Source organism: Anoplopoma fimbria, chromosome 3 (assembly GCF_027596085.1).
Source record: "Anoplopoma fimbria isolate UVic2021 breed Golden Eagle Sablefish chromosome 3, Afim_UVic_2022, whole genome shotgun sequence".
Taxonomy (NCBI): Eukaryota; Metazoa; Chordata; class Actinopteri; order Perciformes; family Anoplopomatidae; genus Anoplopoma; species Anoplopoma fimbria.
Window position 1 is genome coordinate 22,457,813 of NC_072451.1, and position 16,867 is coordinate 22,474,679.

Below are 16,867 nucleotides of genomic sequence, written 5' to 3' on the forward strand. Positions count from 1 at the left end.
TTCACCCACCTATTCTAATATATTTAACTTGTGAACCTCTAACAGTAACTGCCATGGAAGTAAGCTGCATTTGGACTGACAACATGGTGCTGCTTGGTTAGATTGCTTCATTTGGCTGAGCAACACTCTTTGCCTTATTGCCCCTGTTATATTAGATCAAATTACTCAACTCACAGCAAAGCACCATCTGAAATCAGCCAATGAAGAAGTTTATTGAGCCAAAGTAAATGGAAACATAATGGGGATGTTTTTCCTGCATGCCAAGCAATACTGAGGACAATTAGGGACATTTAGAAAAACTAAATTCATTTAGAACTTAAATGTATGTGATAGAGCAGTATTGTAATTGAAAAAATACCAAAAACAAAAAAATACTGTTTTAAATCTGCATGCCGGCAGCTCACAAGAGTAGTAAAGTCTGTGTGTGTTTGGAACAGAGATATAATTTCTGGCATTCTATGTTTCCTGATCAGAACCATGTGTCCGCCACGTGGAGGGTTTGTTGTGTTAGTTCAAGGCTCAAGAAGAAACATTTAAATGGTTTTCTGAGGACAAAATATGAGCTCATGTGATACCACATGCAGCAGCATATTTACGTAAGTGTTTAAGAAATACCAGATGCTACATGTGGATGTTAACATATCAATGTCTAGAGTTGTATTCATTACACAGTTTGCATGAAAAGCAAAGCAAAATTAAAAGTAAAACAAAAAACTTGAATCAAATTGATTAATAGCAGGGAGTGTTAACTTTAAACAAAAGCTTTTAATAGACCAGGAAAAATAATGTTGGTTGTAAAAAATGTTTAATTTCAATTATACTTGCATCATGGTCCCCTGCTCAAAAAGGGAACATTGCCAATTTACACTTTTTATTTCTCCCCTTACATGTCTTTGAGAACATTTTAACTGTTTACATTTGTAAAGAGTTGAATCAAACTTGATTTAAATACAGAGCAGTGAAAAATAAAAACTGTTGCATTTTCACATAGTTTGGGGGCATTGAAGAAGAAATCCTGTGATGTCTTTTCCTTTCGGGAAAACTATGGTGAATCCTATGGCCTCATAATCTGTATATTTTGACACCTTTGGCCTACTTTGAACATGTTGCTTGACGTAGACTGTGGCCTTACTCAGGGAAGCAGGTGACGGGTCTTTAACTAATTTGGCTCCCTCTCTCCTTCAGATGGCAGGAGGCAGGGAGCCAGAGCAACAACGCCTGGCAATGTCTATGTGTTTAAATCACCTGTGTCCACATCTTGGTCATGCTGCTCTGGATATTTTGGAGACACCTGGATCCAAAATATGCACCTGCTAGACTAAGAGAGAATGTGGAAATATATCTAAGATACAAGGAGAGGGAACAATGCAAAAGGCTTTATCTTGCAGTGGAAAGTCGAGTGAGGGTCGTCTGCTGGTTGTAACGGTGAAGATTTGTTTATATGTTCTACTCTGATATAGGAATGTAAACTGGATAGGCCTTACATTTGTTGTTACTGAGTAGGTTGTTTTTTATTCTTCCAGCTTCAATACAGAGATAATTGTATCACAGCTGCAGAGAATATTTTGTATTCATGTCGTATCTTTCTGGTGGAAGTTATAAGATTGCAAGCTAGTATCTCCGTTGAAGTTGTACTTTATTAAATCATATCGTCTATTCACTATCTTATAGCTGTCCTTATGTATTACCACATGCTCTACATAAGATTTGATTAAAATGAATAATCCATCTCCCTCTCTGTTCTATGTGGTGTAGAATTTTTGGAGATATACAAAAGCATTGCTTGTGTTTACTCATGACAAATATGGAGGAGGAGACCCTGGTTCCCATGGAGACACTCATCTGTTTCGTACAGAAAGTGATCCCGGTGTCGGAGGAGGTCAGCGGAGTTTGAATAAGTGTTAATGAGCTGCTAGCTGCACTGCTTTGATTTGCAATGAGAGCCGATTAAGTCGATATGATGCACACACACACACACACACACACACACACACACACACACACACACACACACACACACATATACACGGCTACACACAACCGCAGACACATAAACATTAAAGATTTCTTCTTGCCATGTTGAATGAAAAATCTTTAACTCAATCTGATCTCATTATAAGCTTCAAGGATCATCTGGCCTGCATCGTTGTTTGCACTGCCTGTGTGTGTTTGTGTGTGTGTGAATGTGAGTGTGAGTATGCCTTTATGTGCATCTTCTCAATGAATTTCAATTTGTGCTTTTATTCCTATGAAGTACAATTTTAATACAAACCTAACAATTAGAACAGGAAATGCACATGGCCTTCACAGGGATGTCGGACTCATATATCGTTAATATATATCAATATAACAAGTGAGTCAGCAGGTATGTTGTTTCTTACTTCATACTTATTATCATCCCATATGGAAGTGAAAGAAGAAATATACGATCTAAAGGCCTTTAAAGGCCTTTAAAGGGCTTTAAGGGCCTAAACGAGAAGAAATATACGCATGTCTTATCCGCACAACGTGATTGGTTGATGCCTGCATTCGGGAAATCGACCTCTTTCTGAAAGAGCATGACCTCTAAAAATATATTGATGCGCAAAATAATCGCAAGGGAAAAAAAGACACCAGTGTGTATGGGACGTTATTGTGCTGCAAGTAAAAGTCCTGCATTAAGGATGTTATTAGTTCAAGTTCTTAAGAATTATCGGCCAAATGTTCATAAAATATCAAAAGAAGATATTTATCACGTAGAAAAATGGTAAGCTCAAAATTGTACCTTAGTACTTGAGTGTATTTACTGCGGTACCTTCAACACCTGCTATGGCTATATAAAAACAGAAAAAAGGGAAAAACATGGATCTAAATGATTGTTCATTTACATCCATTTGGTTCTGTACATATATTTTAGAGAGCCTGAACCATAAATGTGCAGCATGTTAGAATATAAAGACTGTTCATGCAGCAATTTGAAGACAGATGAGACAATTTAGCATAAATATTTTGTATATATGAAGATAGGGTCACAATCTTTCAGAGAGATAGAAAAATTAGAGGACAACAGTAATGCAAGCAAACAAAGAAAAAGGTACGTCATTACATTTCAGGGACAGTTCTTCCACCGTCATCATGTCTGTATGACCACTTTAAGAAGTCACTATATCCTTTTTTAAGACTGTTATGTGATTATTTTATTTCGCTGCTATTACCTATCTGGTAACAGGCAGAGCTATTTCTATATACGCTCTATATATAGCAGTAATTATCTATCTTAAGGGAGTGTCAGTGTAACTTTAGTCAGTTAAGCATCTCCAATTATTCAGGTTTGGATTTCTGCACTGTGAGATAAAGCTGATCTGTACCTAGCGTTGACAGTAGCTTATACACTATTTTAAGACAAGTACATCTCCTCATTCTGTACTTTCAGGATAGTTGTGTTATGTTCAAGAGGCCACAAATGACACTGGAAGACAGCGATGATTTTAGCAGCAGCAGTTTACCTCTCTGTTTGAATTTGTACCCGTTCAATGATTTTTATATGACGTCTGTCAGCTGCACTCTGCTGATTACAGCAGTTTGAGTTAGAGTTTGGTCCACATCCAGATCCAATACCGGGCTAAAGAGGGGGAAAGCCCTCGAGTTACTGTAAGTGCTGCTCTGTCGATGCACTTCATCAGTTTGAGCGTCCAGTTGTTTAAGAAATATTATAAAAATGTCACTCTCAATGACCGTTTTTGCAGTATATCATCATACTTTATGGATCATTTGCTGAAATAAAATAAATAAATAGGATTGGTGCTGTGGATTACTTTGGGGAAATAGGATTTGGGTAATTTATTTAAGATTTGTTGCTCGAGCAGGCTGAGGATAAAGTGCGAAGAACAAAGGTCAGATCTGAGTACATGTTGTAGGACACTGGTTTAACGTTTGCGTACTTCCACTCCTTTGACCTACATCAGCAGCCGAGACAACTCCAAGAAACCCAAACATTTATATTTAAGCTACTCTGACTCTACTTTACACTGAACTGCAACAGTGCAACAACAGAAAGCCTTATTGGTTTTATACCACTTCTAAAGATATTATTGTTAACTAAAGCAAGAGTCAGAGCCATAAAGAAGTGTAAATAGTGTCATGAAAAAAAGTCAAATGGTAAACAGAGTAGGTAAAAATAGTAAAAATAAGAATACAAAATATATAGTTTATTTTACAAAGAGTGCTAATTAAACATTTACTTTATAAAGTCACAGTGCTTATAAGATCACTAGATTTGAGTTCCTGTTTGTCCTCCTTTGTGTCTTTTGTGATTATTATCAAACCAGTAGTAGCCATGAATTATGTTAATTACCAATCATATATTTTTGGTGATGATTTGGAAATATTTGGTAGTTGTGATCTTGCATTGTTTAGTGAATTTCCCATCAAACGATTCCCTTATTAATTGATTTAAGGTAAAAATGATGTTAAAGAAGTGCATTTTTATTGTTTAAATAATATAATTGTTATATAAACATATCAGAATAAACCTCATATCTCATTATCCATTTGTCATTTTTTAAGCCTTGTTTAACAGTAAAAGATGTCGTTCATTGTTTTTATGTGTATACCTCTCATGTTTGTCATGTTTTGGGGAAATTATCCACAACTCTGTTGTCCTCTAGTGGCCACACATGATCACTTTTCACACAGAATATTTCTTACAATGCACTTATTTGGGACTTTGGTCTAAAGTTAAAAGAAGAAACTTTATTCTCTCATCTCCAATTCCCTGAAACATTATTGGATTTTAAGGATACCATCTTTTTAGGCCTAACATTGTTTAACATTACACTTTGAATCATATCTTAATGTTTTTGTAATTTCAAATATTGTGATTCTTCTTTCATGGCTTTTATTTTCACCCAGATTTAGCTGTTTATGGATTACTTTTATTAATATGTCCCGTCAGTATATCCTTAACTGTACTTTTGACATAATCACAATGACAAAGCAGTGTCACTGACAGTAATATAAACCCAGATTAGTTCCTGGAAGAAAGGGGGAAGAATAAATGATCATCTTCCCATCAACACACCACAACCGCAAGATCTGAACTTTGATTCCACTTTCGCTTCTCATATTTTTCTCCCCAATTCAGGAAGTTGGACTTGAAAAGGACTGCTGTGACATTGCACTTCAGTAGAAGAGTCTTCATGATTCATTTTGTGTTTTTTGTGACTTCTCAGGAAGCTAAATCGAACAATCATTCATGTGATAATGGAGCGTTATTGTATTCAGCTGGTAAAAAAACAAAAACAAAATCAATTTAGAAAACGCAGAAAAAGTTGTTACTGAAAAAACATGCAAAGGCATGTAACAAAAAATATATTTTCGTTTCTTTACAATGCAGTTCATGGTCAGCATTTTAACCCCTAAAATATGAGAGGATCCAAATAACAGGAATTCTTAACAAAATGATGAGTCAGTTATGGAATTGATGTCTTCAAACCGTGACTGAATGACTTCTTCAGATATCATTAATGCATGAATTATGAATTACTATGAATTACTATGAAAAAAACTATTTTTAAAGAAATACTTTGTTTTGTTTTCCTTTGAATCTTATCCACTTCCTCTTTCTGTTTGCTCCAAAATTAGTTTATTTTGCAATATCTGTGTCTCTGAGGAGTACAATCTTTTGTGCTGCTTGCATTTTTAAATAATGTCAATATTATTGAGGGACATAAACAGCCAATTTGTCAAAGGTACAATTTTTCTAACACTCACACTGAATTTAAAATAGTGTATTGCAAAGAATGTGTAATGGAGGGTTATCTTCCTGATGGTCCAGGCTTTTAAGATGCTGATGTAAATGCAACAAAACCTGGTGTGAGTCCAGAGAGGGACCTGTTTTGTGTGACACCCCCTTGTCCTTCTCCCTCTACTTATTTGTGTATTTTGTGTAGGCTGTTGTCTTGTGGTTTTTCCTTTTTGAATAAGAAAATGAAACATATCTTTTTGTTTTATTGTCAGCCATCCAGCATTTCATACAATACTTAAACAATTGCATTTTCTGTGTTATTTTTCATTAGTTTAGCTCCCTGCAGTTTGAGCAGCAGACTCAAGGATTACCAGATGATGGCGCTCTCTGCTGCAGAATCACTGCACACTGTGTGTTCATACATTAGATAAAGCACTAGATACAGTCTTGCTGTAAGCATTCTGGTTGGATGGGGTTTTGAAATTGTACATCATTCTTCCATATAGAGAATCACACAGTGGGAGTTATGGTACTAAACATAGATGAGTATAAATTGTTTGGGATGCAGGTTTCCATAGACTCTGATGCCTTCACTGTGAAAAGGCACGTTGGGACAAGAGCTAGTAGCTTGAGGTATGCTTGTCAGGAGCCGCTCCCACGCCTCTTTTGTCTTTGATAGTTTTGTCGTCCCTGAGGCAACACATTTCTGCAGGAGTCGCTGCCACATGTTGGACAATGAAAACTCTCTTTTTAAGAAACGTTTTACCGATTCTTTTCTATTCATTTAATTCTCTTAAACATAAAAATGCTCACTCTTAAGTCCTTATTTTCCTTTAAAGTTATGTTAAATGGTTAGGTTGGAACTTTAGACAAACGCTCAAGTCCTGTGAGCTATCACTTTTCTGCAGACTGTATATTGTACACTAGTATTTTTTGAGTTTCTCATTAACATTAGCCTTTAAATAGGCAGACAATGTATTAATTGGTCATTTTCTTCCTTAATAGAGGACCATGGCCATTGCATTGGAGGGATGTAATGGATCACTTTGGGAGTCACACACACTGGCACATTTTTGCACCCACTTTGATACACATAGGACCACTCAGGTCTCACATAAGACATGACACCTTTTGTTATCATGTTCCTATTTTTTACATTTTTTTTAAATATTTTTTTTAATATACACTTTGCATATGCAGAAAGATAACGTTGTAATAAAAACAGCAGAGACTGCACGCCCTAGGAGCAAAACACGACCACTCGATCTTGCATTTCCTTCCCTTCCCCTGTCAGTACTACTGGGCAGGCTCTCCCGCACATGCGCAGAACTGATCGTGCACCTGGAAAGGATCACACATAAGTCCTACTCAGTCCCAGAGTTTCACCATTCCTCCTGCTAATGCCTCAAGTCTTATTGCCTGTACCATTTTTTTGGTTTAGCAGCTTATAATAACTTAGTTCTGGGTTCCCTTTCAACACATTCCAAAAAGTTTTTTTTTGGGGGGGAATAATTTATTTGCAGACAAACCTGCCCCTTGAATCTGCTTCATAAAGACGTATGGAGGACGAGATGTAAAATGATTTAGCCTGGAGCAATACAACAGAAAGAACTGGAGTGAATGATGAGGTCAGTCGGAAGGCTGAACAGACAAACACAAACACACATGCCTTTTTTTCCTCCTGTGAATGTTTTAATACTTCTTTTGTCATACTATATTTGGACTTTTTCCGACTTACTATAGTATATGTCTTTTTCTTACTTTTCTCAACATACTATACAATTGCTTTTCCACCACTTTTTTCAACATACTATATTATGACTTTTTCCTCACACTACACTACGTCTATTTATTTCTCTTTTTCGAACGTTTTATACTTTGGCTTTTTTTCTTCCTTTTTCAACATACGTAAGACTTTTTCGTTTTTTACAAATTATACTATGACCTTTTGTGACATACTCTATGATGACTTTTTTTTTACGTTTTTGCCATTTTATCCTCTGTTTTAATGATTTATTTTGTCATACTTTACTATGATTTTTTTTACATACTATATATACTTTTACTTTTTTCGACATATTATAGTTTGACAATTTCTTTTCTTTTTTAGACATATTATAGTTTGGCCTTTTTAAAACTTTTTTCAACATACCATACTATGATATTTTCATTACTTTTTTTTTCATCATACTATATTATGACTTACACTGGCATACAATACTTTGTCTTTTTTTTCTACTTTTCTACTTAATATACTTTAACTTTTTTTTTTTACCTTTTTATACATACTATACTATGACTCTTTCATTTTTTGACACAGTAAATATACTATGACCTTTTTTCGACGTACTATACAATGACACTTTTTAATTGTGTTTTTCGACATTCTATACTATTAATTAGTTTCAACATACTAAACGATGCCTTTTTATGATTTCTGTCATCATACTATATACTATGACTTTTTTTCAACATACTATTATATGTCTTTTATTTACTTGACATACTATACTGTGACTATTTTATTTACATTTTTCAACATACTTTACTATGACTCTGATTACTTTTTCAGCATACTATATTATGACTTTTTTCAACATACGATGCTATGTCTTTTTTTTCTATTTTGGTAATATACACCTCGACTTTTTTTTACTTTTTCAACATACTTTTCATTGATTTTTCATTTTTTGACACATTATGCTATTAATTTTTGTGACATTCTATACTATGACTTTTTTTTAAAACTTTTTTTGCCATGCTATACTATCAAATATGTTTGGCCTTTTTCAACATTCTTTACTATTACTTTTCTCGACATACTAAACAATGTCTTTTTCTAATTATTTTCAACATACTATACTATGACTTTTGTTTACTTTTTTTACATACAATACTATAATAAAAAAAAAAAAATACTATACCATGACCTTTTGATGACTTTTTATAATACTATACTATGACTTTTATTGACATACTAAACAATGTATTTTTATGATTTATTTCATCATACCATAGTATGACTTTTTTTTACTTTTCAACACACTATTCTATGACTTTTCATTTTTTGACACATTTCACCATTACCTTTTTCGACATAGTATACTATGACTTTTTTTGACATATTATAGTATGTTTGTTTTTTTTACTTATTTGAAATTATTATAGTTTGACTTAATTTTTTACCTTTTTCAACATATATTACTATGACTTTTTATTTTTTGGACACACTATACTTTGACTTTCTCGACATATTAAACGATGTCTTTTCATGATTTATTTCATCATACTATACTATGACTTTTTCATTTTTTGACACACTTCACCATGAATTTTTTTGACATAGTATACTATGATTTCTTTTCTTTTTTCACAATAGGACTTTTTTCTGACTTTTTTGACATACTATAATCTGACTTTTCATTACTTCTTTCAACGTACTATACTATAATATGCTATTACTTTACACACACACACACACACACACACACACACACACACACACACACACACACACACACACACACACACACACACACACACACACACACACACACACACACTTTTGAAATCATAATTCCCTTAAAATATCTGTAAACCTGTTTTAAAGATGTAGCAGGCTGAGTGGGCTTGTGGTTGACTTGTGGAAACCTGAATGCTTTAAAAAAAAACATTCACTATTACGAAACCAAAGAAGATTTTATTTTACATGATTTGACAGAATAGTGGCAAGATTCCAAACAAACCAATTAACAAAAATACAACTGTCACACACTAAGCAGATTTCTATTGAATGGGTTAAAGCTGTTCTTAAATATTAATTGCTATTGTTAATTTGTGTGAGTTCCCTTCAGTACTTTAGGGATGCCAAGTATTTGGTGTATATCCCAACAAATATAAACATACACCAAAAAATAACACCTGCAAATATACACATTGCAAAACATTAAGACACAGAAATAGAAATCTGAATGAAATAAGAAAATTCCCTGCAAAGCCGTGTTCTTCCGTGGAGGCTGGATGGAGTGATTGTCCTAGACGTAGTCCCTGCCCGGCTGGCCTGCAGAGCTGGATGCTGGGTAGCGGGGAGATTTCCCTGAGCCCTTGCTGGAGCAGTTGCAGCACAGGAAGCTCCCTCCTATGATGATGAGACAGGCAGCTCCCCATCCAACAAACAGGGCACTCCCGAATTCATATCTGTGAATTATTAACAAATCACACTGATACTTATGCTTGAATTTGGAAAAGACAGGCATTACAAGTCATCAAGTCTGAATCCAAGCTGAATATATTATATTCAATTGGGCTGGATCTGATTTACAGCAGTAAAATTTAATTTTGGCTGATCTGCTTATTTGTTTTTATTGCTGGGAGTTAGTTGAGAAGATTAATATCACTCTCATGTCTGTATGTTAAATATGAAGCTACAGCCAGCAGCAAGTTAGCCTAGCTTAGCACAAAGACTGGAAACAGGGGGAAAAGCTAGCCTGGTTCTTTCTAAAAAGTGTAAATAGGATATGTTGTGGTTTTACTTGGGTTCTCTGATGGTTTTAAGACATCCTCACTATAACGACTCTAGGCCAGCTGTTTCCCCCTTTTTTCAGTCTTAATGCTAAGCTAACCGGATCGCTGGTTGTAGCTTCATATTTGCAAAGTATTTTCGAAATTATCCATGTATATATAGTCAAGTTCTTTACTTAACTAGGTTACAATTCTGAAGTACTTGTAGCTTACTTTATTTGGGTAATCCAATTATATTCTGCTTTATATGCTTGTACTCCTTTTTTTCTATGGCAAATATTGTACTTTTTACTTAACTACATTTATGTGATACATAATTACCAGTTAGTTTGCAGATAAGATCTTACAAACAAGATATATGATCCATTTTCCAAATATGACGTGCTAAGTTAAAGTATCAAATAGTATAAAAAATAGTTACTGCCCAGCAAGTGAATCAGCTTTTGATAATTAAGGTACATTTTACTGATATTGCTTTTGTACTTTTACTTAAGAAACATCTTGAGGGAAGGACTTTCACTTGTATCAATTTTTACAGAGGTGTATGAGTACTTTTACTTAAGCAAAAAAAAAAACACAATGAAAATATCAAACTATTAACCCAAGTGTATGATACTATCTGATTAACTTGGACTGGCAGGAGAACAACAGTATAATAAAAGACAGTTAAGTTGGCAAGTGTCCATCCTCTGTGTCATTACACACAGACACAGTGATACCCAATAATTAGGGTGAATTTCTGACTGAAGGGGCAGAGAAGGACAGCCTCACCTGGAATTAGTCGGAGTGAATGGGTCGTAGAACTCTGCGGCTATTCTATGGCCATACCAAGACGTTCCCACTAGAGCAAGCAGACCTGAAAACCATGAACGGAAGAACGTTTTATAGTGTCGCAGGTTAAAACATGCAAGACTTTGTCATCTGTCATGTATCAACATTTCTATGTACCCATAAATTCACTACAAGCCAAATCATGTTAAAGATTTTTTGCAATACAGTGGTCAAACCAAAACACACAGTTGTGTGGTGCAACATCTTTTAGGCAAAAATTATTCCTACAAGCCAGATGATGCTAAAGCAGTGTGTGTGCATGTCTGACCAGCGATAATGAAGATAACTCCTCCAACTAGAGCCACTTTGTCCTTCTGCTCCGGTTGATCTGCCATACAGGTGGTGCACCTCATGCCCACCAGTTCCACCAAGATAGAAATAAAGCTCAGCATGATGGAGCTAAGCATCAGTCCTCGTGTTCCCTGTACAATCCCTGGAAACAAAGACACGGCATAGCATCACTAGATTTGAGCAGGGTTCAAACAATTTCCCAGCTTTCTTATATTGTATTAATTTCCTCCTGGGTCATCCCTATTCTTACTTCAAATAAATATTCATTTTCATCAGTGATTACTTTTATCTTCAATAAAAGCTTAAACAAATCCTAAGCTTAAGAAATCTGTTTGTAAGATCTCTTTGTTCTTCTTGTTTTTAACGGGCTCAAAACAGGGGGGAGTGCAGATGACATCCAACTGAGGTGTACAAAAAGCATTCCTATCTGATAAAGCACAATTAAAGCTTTTATCATACAGAAATAAAAAAATCCATTTACAAAGGCTACATTTACATTTGAAATCCAACACAATCCATAACTTGTATCCCTTTTTAATTGATTTAAAAGAAGAAAAAGCTTTTTTTTGTATCAGCCTGCTGCTGGTATTTGACTGACATGTCTCAGCATGCAAGCCACCTAACATGGAGATTTCTAGAAACGTTTCAATGACCAGAGACACAAACACATTCCTCTTTTACAGCATACAGGCCCACAAATCTTAAACTTTTAAAATAGAGACATTTTATAAATATATAATTCCAATTCCATTATTATATGATATGATCAGTGGTACAGTGTAATGCAAATATGATCTGTAAAACAACATTACCTGGTAGTTGTAGAAGTGAATCGTACACTTTACACTGAACTTGACCGGTGCTCTGTGATGCACAGGTCTTCCAAAGCCCTTCAAACATCGACTGAGCTGTGATGATGTTGTCTCCTGCATAAGACGAGGCTTTCCATTCCACCATTACTGTGGATGCTATCGAACCAATGAAGCCCAGGAAGGCCAACGTGAACCCAAGAAGCTGTATACCTGAATTTGCCATTGTTGGATTGATGAAAGTGGAAAAAGATAAAAAGCTCCAAATTTTTCCTGACGTATTTTCCGTACGCTTGGTGTGGTGGATCTGACCCTAAACAGTGTTGAATACCTGTGCATCCTCAGGGAACATCCCAGAGGAGAGGGAGGATCCAGGAATGTCATCAACTGTGACTTCAAAGTTAGGAGATGCACGATGACACCTAGTGGAGGTGATGGTCTCCTGCAACGACTGAAAACCTCACAGGACTCAAACACACTAAAACAGCACAATTCACATTTTGTATTTACACTACAGCTGAGGATGTGCTTTCAAAAGCCATTTAAAAACATGTTTCATGGATAAATTTAAATGGTCAAGCACTCCAACTAATGCCTCTCTGGTACTGTGTTGTTAATGTATTTAGGTCTTCAAAGACTTCCAGGTTCAGTAAATAGATCTATAAGCAGGAGTCGCACTGGTTGTAGTTGCAGTTATTTTCTGATGGACAAAAAGAATTCCTGGAAAGAATAACTTTTCTCGTGACAGCACATGCCCCTCGTATCTATTAGCTTTGTTTTGGTAAATAGTGACACATCTCTGACAGACTTCTGCTGAATCTAATACTAATAAAAAAAGTCAGAAGACTCACTAAGAAGACTGCATTATGTTGTATATTAATATTAAAGAATCAAATAAAAGTTAACTATTTTCTGCTCTGTGAGTTGATTTGCCTGACAAAAGGATTGTCCCCTTTTTTTGTGAGCAAATGAAACCATGGCAGGAGCTGGCCACTGACCAAAGGTTTTTGTCTTGCCTAATTCAAACTTGTGGTTTGTACTTTGTGTCAGCTGGCTTGTGGATTGACGGTAAAATTTGTTTCAATGCTACGGGATCCCTACAACACAAAGGTACGCTGGATTTCAATTGTTTTAATAGAAAAATACTTGTTCTTCTCTTATTTGAACAAAAAGCTGTTTAACCTTTATTCTGCTCTCATATCGAAGCAACATCAACTTTGGTCTCCTGTTAATTCATAGAAACTTTCTCCATGTTTTGACAGTGAAAAATGGACAAAGAATTGGGCCCGATTCTGTTCCTGGTGCTGCTTCTCTGTCACATAGGCAACACACAGCCACAAACCTCTTGTCCATACAACTGCCAGTGTTTCACTTCAGTCCTAGTACTGTGTTCTGATGAACGGATGGGATCTTTACCCAAGAACATGTCCAGGGAGGTCAAGGACTTTATCGTGATTAAATCAGCCGTATCGTACCTGTTCCAGCACACTTTAGAGGAGAGCCCCCAACTCACCAAGCTTATTTTCATGAATAATGCACTAAGAAGTATTCACTCTCAGGCTTTTGAGCATCTGACTGAGCTGCAGGAGCTGGAAATCAGTGGGAACCCCTGGCTGGAGCATTTATATTTGGGGACTTTCTCGAAGCAGGGAAACTTAACTAAACTGTTGCTTAACTTCAACAGGTTCAAGACGGTGCTTCCTGGCATGTTTGATTCGGTTAAACAGCTCGAAACGCTGCAGATGAAGGGCAACATGATATCAGATCTGCCTACATTCCTTCTCCTGAACCTGCATAGTCTGCGCTTCCTGGATTTGTCCCAAAATATGCTTAAAGATGTAAATAGGGAAACCTTTTCTGGTCTGGCAAGACTGGAGATCCTGAGAATGAACAACAACCTCATCAGCAATCTCACATCTGACATGTTCCACAATATTTCTCAGCTGATAGAGCTGCACTTTGAGGGTAATAACGTATCAGAACTCCCTGATGGCATCTTCTCCATGTTAACCAAACTGAAGGTGCTGAACCTCCGCGGAAATCTTCTTACAATTTTCAGCGATAAAGTGTTTGGATTCGAGACAACACATTTGAAGGAGCTGAATCTAAAGGGCAACAGATTGACTGAGCTGTCCTCTCTAAGCAGTTTGACGTCTCTTACCGACCTTATCTTGTCCTCTAACCAGCTCTCCGACCTTCCTGAGGACATTTTTAGAAATGTTACAGCCCTTGAGAATCTTGATCTGTCTGAAAACCATCTCTCCCTGCTGCCTGAAATGATCTTTCATGATCTTTTTAGCATCAAGTCAATCCATCTTCACAAGAACAACCTGAGCAGGGTGGACGGTAAACTGTTTCAGGACCAGCTTCTCATTCAGCAGATCTACTTGTCTGACAACAAGCTGGAAACTCTCCCACTGGGCTTTTTAGACCCTTTTGTCATCCAGTACACAGTGAGACTGCACGGGAACCCCTGGAAATGTGACTGCCACATTTCGTATCTACACGACTGGGTGCTGACAAACGGCAGAGATATAGAGATGCTTGACAGGATGCTCTGCGCGAGCCCCGGCTTTTTGAGAAGACGGGCGGTCGTCTCCATCGACAAGGACCAGCTGGTGTGTCCGGTGTCTAAAGATGACATGCCTGATCTCAGGAGCTGTAGCCTTCGAGCTGCCGGTGACACTGTAATTATCAATTGTAAAGTGGATAAATGCTCTCCATTGACAGTGAAGGTACAGTTTCAGAAGGATGACGGCAGCATTATGGAGCATATTTTGAAAAATGAGCCTCAATGTAGCAATGACACAATAATCGAGATCCCTTTTCCATAGTTTTTCTACTTATTCAGACTTTGTTCTCTGTGCAAATACATTGCCATTCATTCTTCATACAAAGAGTCCCACTATATGTTCTGACTGTCACTGTCAATACTGTAAATAAACCTCTGACTCACCACCTGATATGCAAGCTGCTGAATGATAAGAGGGGTGGATGAACCCTTTTCTTGTAAAGTTCAAAGTTCAACCCACGCTTTTAAAGATCCCTGCTAAAAGGAACTTTGAACAACCATCTGCTAACATGTTGAATCTCATTATATGCTTCCTGATCTCTGTATATGCACACTGGCATTGCCAAACTGAACAATAATCAGTCCCAAATATTTAGGAATGTTTTGGAAGAGCTGCCAATGTAAAAGGTCAATAAAATGGATTATTTGCTTCATAAAATGATTTGTTTGATTTGAAAAACATTTAAAACACACAAAAGGCAGGAAACATAGTCTGTCCTCAAGGCAATGTCGGAGGAAGTATTCAGATCCTTCACCTAAAGATCCCATGTTGTAGAAAGTGAGATTTCCATGTCTTCTTTCATCATAAAGCAGGTCTATGTGCTATATAAAGAATGTATCAGGACGTTAAATCCACGGAGAAATGCACACAGCCCATATTCAGGAACTCTGCCTTTAAACAAGGAAGAGCAGTGGGCTTTAAAGCAACTTTTACATAGTGGCCAAATGGTGGAATAACATTTCGAGGTCCATCACGTGAAGTCATGGGGCCTCAGAAATACTTTTACCCAAAGACTTTCATTGAGAAAGAAATGTTCTGTAAATCAGGGGCAAATTCATTTTTTAGGTGAATCAACTTTCCAGTAGAAACACTTGGGTAGGCCATATTTATCCTAAAAGTTGCAAATGCACTGAGTTATTTACCTTCCTCTGTTCATGTGAATGATCCTGATAACAAGGCTGGACCGAGGGCTTGGAGGGGAGATTGAAGGCAATGTTAATGTGCTTGCTCAATTGGCTCCATGGATATTGAAGATTGACGGAAGATCCAGGTCATTTTATCTTGTTTTTTTACTGCGATTATTTTTCTCAAACTCTTTTTGCTTTGCCTCCAGCTCTGTATTTACTTCTTTTTATGGATCGATGGTTGACCCACACAGTAAGTCTCTGACTGCAGAGACACTGTGAAGACAGCAACAATGCAGATGCAGAAGACCCAAAACTGTTACCAATCAAGGAGACAGGTGCTAAAACTGAACGTTTTCAGACGGAGGGTGAATACAGGTATATTAAGGCCGACAGTAAGACAAATATTATGTGTTTTTTTAACATAAAGCATGTAAATTTGTTCTGGTAGAAGCCCTGAATAGAAATAAGAACCTGGAAAAAAATCATGATATCTCCTTTAACTAAAGGTTTTCTTTCAGCAATGTAAAAATACTTGAATTCAAGTCAAAATGTTATTTGAGGAAAAGGGCGGAAGTACCATCAGCAAGATTAACTTAAAAGTAGAAGTGGAATAGCTCTTGTCTTTGGTGTGATTAGTATACATATAATTATATATTACGTGATTGGATTATAATTACTGATGCAATAATGTGTAAGCAGCATTTTAATTTTGTTGATCAAGGTGAACTTATTTTAACTATTGTATATACCGTTGTTGGATAGTTTAACTTATAGCATTACATCAAATGAGTTCAACATACTTTTTGTACGTAATCATAGTAGTCTTACATGTGTAGTGCGGTAAAATGTACAATATCTTATGTAGTATAAAATGGAATTGTACAAGATACTGAAAATTGTACTTGTTTTTTTTTTTACAGGATTGAAGACGTAAACGATCCTGTCATCTTGGAGTTTCAAAAGTTGATCGAGACCCTCTGACCACTCCAC

At 36.3% G+C, this 16,867-nt stretch overlaps 2 protein-coding genes across 2 annotated transcripts; one reads left to right on the forward strand and one right to left on the reverse strand.

The window, feature by feature from the left end:
- Positions 1–9,480: 9,480 nt before the first annotated feature.
- Positions 9,481–12,403, reverse strand: cldn1 (claudin 1). Its single transcript, XM_054596533.1, has 4 exons — positions 12,181–12,403; positions 11,346–11,510; positions 11,018–11,102; positions 9,481–9,922 (listed from the first exon to the last, which is right to left on the reverse strand). Exons 1-4 carry the CDS (start codon positions 12,401–12,403, stop codon positions 9,760–9,762), a joined length of 636 nt encoding a protein of 211 aa, XP_054452508.1. The 3' UTR covers positions 9,481–9,759.
- Positions 12,404–13,173: 770 nt separating this feature from the next.
- On the forward strand, positions 13,174–15,392 carry zgc:153913 (carboxypeptidase N subunit 2). Its single transcript, XM_054596450.1, has 2 exons — positions 13,174–13,287; positions 13,440–15,392. Exon 2 carries the CDS (start codon positions 13,446–13,448, stop codon positions 15,009–15,011), a length of 1,566 nt encoding a protein of 521 aa, XP_054452425.1. The 5' UTR covers positions 13,174–13,287; positions 13,440–13,445; the 3' UTR covers positions 15,012–15,392.
- The last annotated feature ends 1,475 nt before the right edge of the window (positions 15,393–16,867 follow it).